This window comes from Triticum dicoccoides, chromosome 2B (genome assembly GCF_002162155.2).
Source record: "Triticum dicoccoides isolate Atlit2015 ecotype Zavitan chromosome 2B, WEW_v2.0, whole genome shotgun sequence".
In the NCBI taxonomy this organism is placed as follows: domain Eukaryota; kingdom Viridiplantae; phylum Streptophyta; class Magnoliopsida; order Poales; family Poaceae; genus Triticum; species Triticum dicoccoides.
This window is the reverse complement of record NC_041383.1, coordinates 22,366,600-22,367,775: the sequence shown is the minus strand read 5'-3', so window position 1 is coordinate 22,367,775 and position 1,176 is coordinate 22,366,600. Positions and strand designations below refer to the sequence as shown.

The 1,176-nt window shown below is 36.1% G+C and overlaps 1 protein-coding gene across 1 annotated transcript in view; it reads right to left on the bottom strand.

Annotated features, from left to right (window-relative positions):
• Positions 1–314: 314 nt before the first annotated feature.
• The window catches only part of LOC119360275, a 23,681-nt gene continuing 22,819 nt past the window's right edge, over positions 315–1,176 (bottom strand). The window contains exons 5-6 of the mRNA XM_037625985.1: positions 464–558; positions 315–377 (exon numbers count right to left, since the gene is read on the bottom strand). Coding sequence (XP_037481882.1) covers positions 315–377; positions 464–558 — 158 coding nt within the window. The remainder of the gene's footprint in view (positions 378–463; positions 559–1,176) is intronic.

The window sequence follows — 1,176 nt, the reverse complement described above, 5'->3', positions numbered from 1 at the left end:
TCACACATCGATGTAAATGATAGTTCAACATATAAAATAGGTTCACAAGTTCAAGATAGTAGAAAGGTATCAAATCGACAACACCAAGTAGTTTGACATAGCAAACAAGTTCTCGTTCACAGCTCAACACAACAAGTTTAACTAAGCAAGTTCAACATGACCATATCACTTATTCCTCCCCCTCTTGGCGGTACGCTCCTTGTTTCTCTTTGAGCGGATTTCATCCGGCTTTTTTGTGCGACGATGACGGGCTAGTGTTCTCCTCGTTTCTCTTCAAAACCCAACAGTCGTGCTTTCCTGAAGTACATCGTGTATCATTCGTCATACTGCATCTGAACGGCCTTGGTGTGGCCCCTTGTCTGCAATGGGGGTAGCATCTGTCAAAATGTAAATGAAAATAGTTAGTCACTTCATTTCTCATAATAACCAAAAACTTCTGCAACAACTTGATCATAGTTATTACCACTCCATTCTCCACAAAACGGACGCGATGACCATTGACAAAAGCATGGTCAAGCATGGTGTACTTGACGCCGATGTTGGGCGCAAGGGGGCCGCCTAAAACAATTGGAAATCAATCAAGTTGTTTATTCAACCGACATGAATCATATGGTTTTCATCAATTATTACATATTCAACCAACATTCATTTCTTTTTCAACCAATATAAATAATCAATGCAAATTAATCATATTCAACCAATGTAATTCATTCAACAACATTCAACCATCCAAGATTTTTTTTTTCAACATCATCCATTCATTTATTCAACATTATACAAAAAGTTGAAATGCGCATATGCATAATTCACCAAAATCCATCATATTCAAACATTGCACTATATGCATATGATTCATTCATTCAACAACATCCATCATATGTAGCCAACTAGTTAGAATCCCTCCAACATCCATCATATGACCATTATTCATTCAAAAAAAAAATGATGTTGAACTAGAGTTCATATGTAAACTACATATAATCTCTCCAACTAGTTACTAGAGTTCATATTCAGCCCCATACATATTCTAGAATCAAGCTAAGCAAACCTAGCATCAACCAAAATTAAAATCTAGTAGGAAAATAGGGTTCATTTGTACCAAACAATGCATTAGAATCGAAAGCTTTTTTGACTAAAACTATTTGAAGGGATTGAGAGAGCTTACTTTTCTCGTTT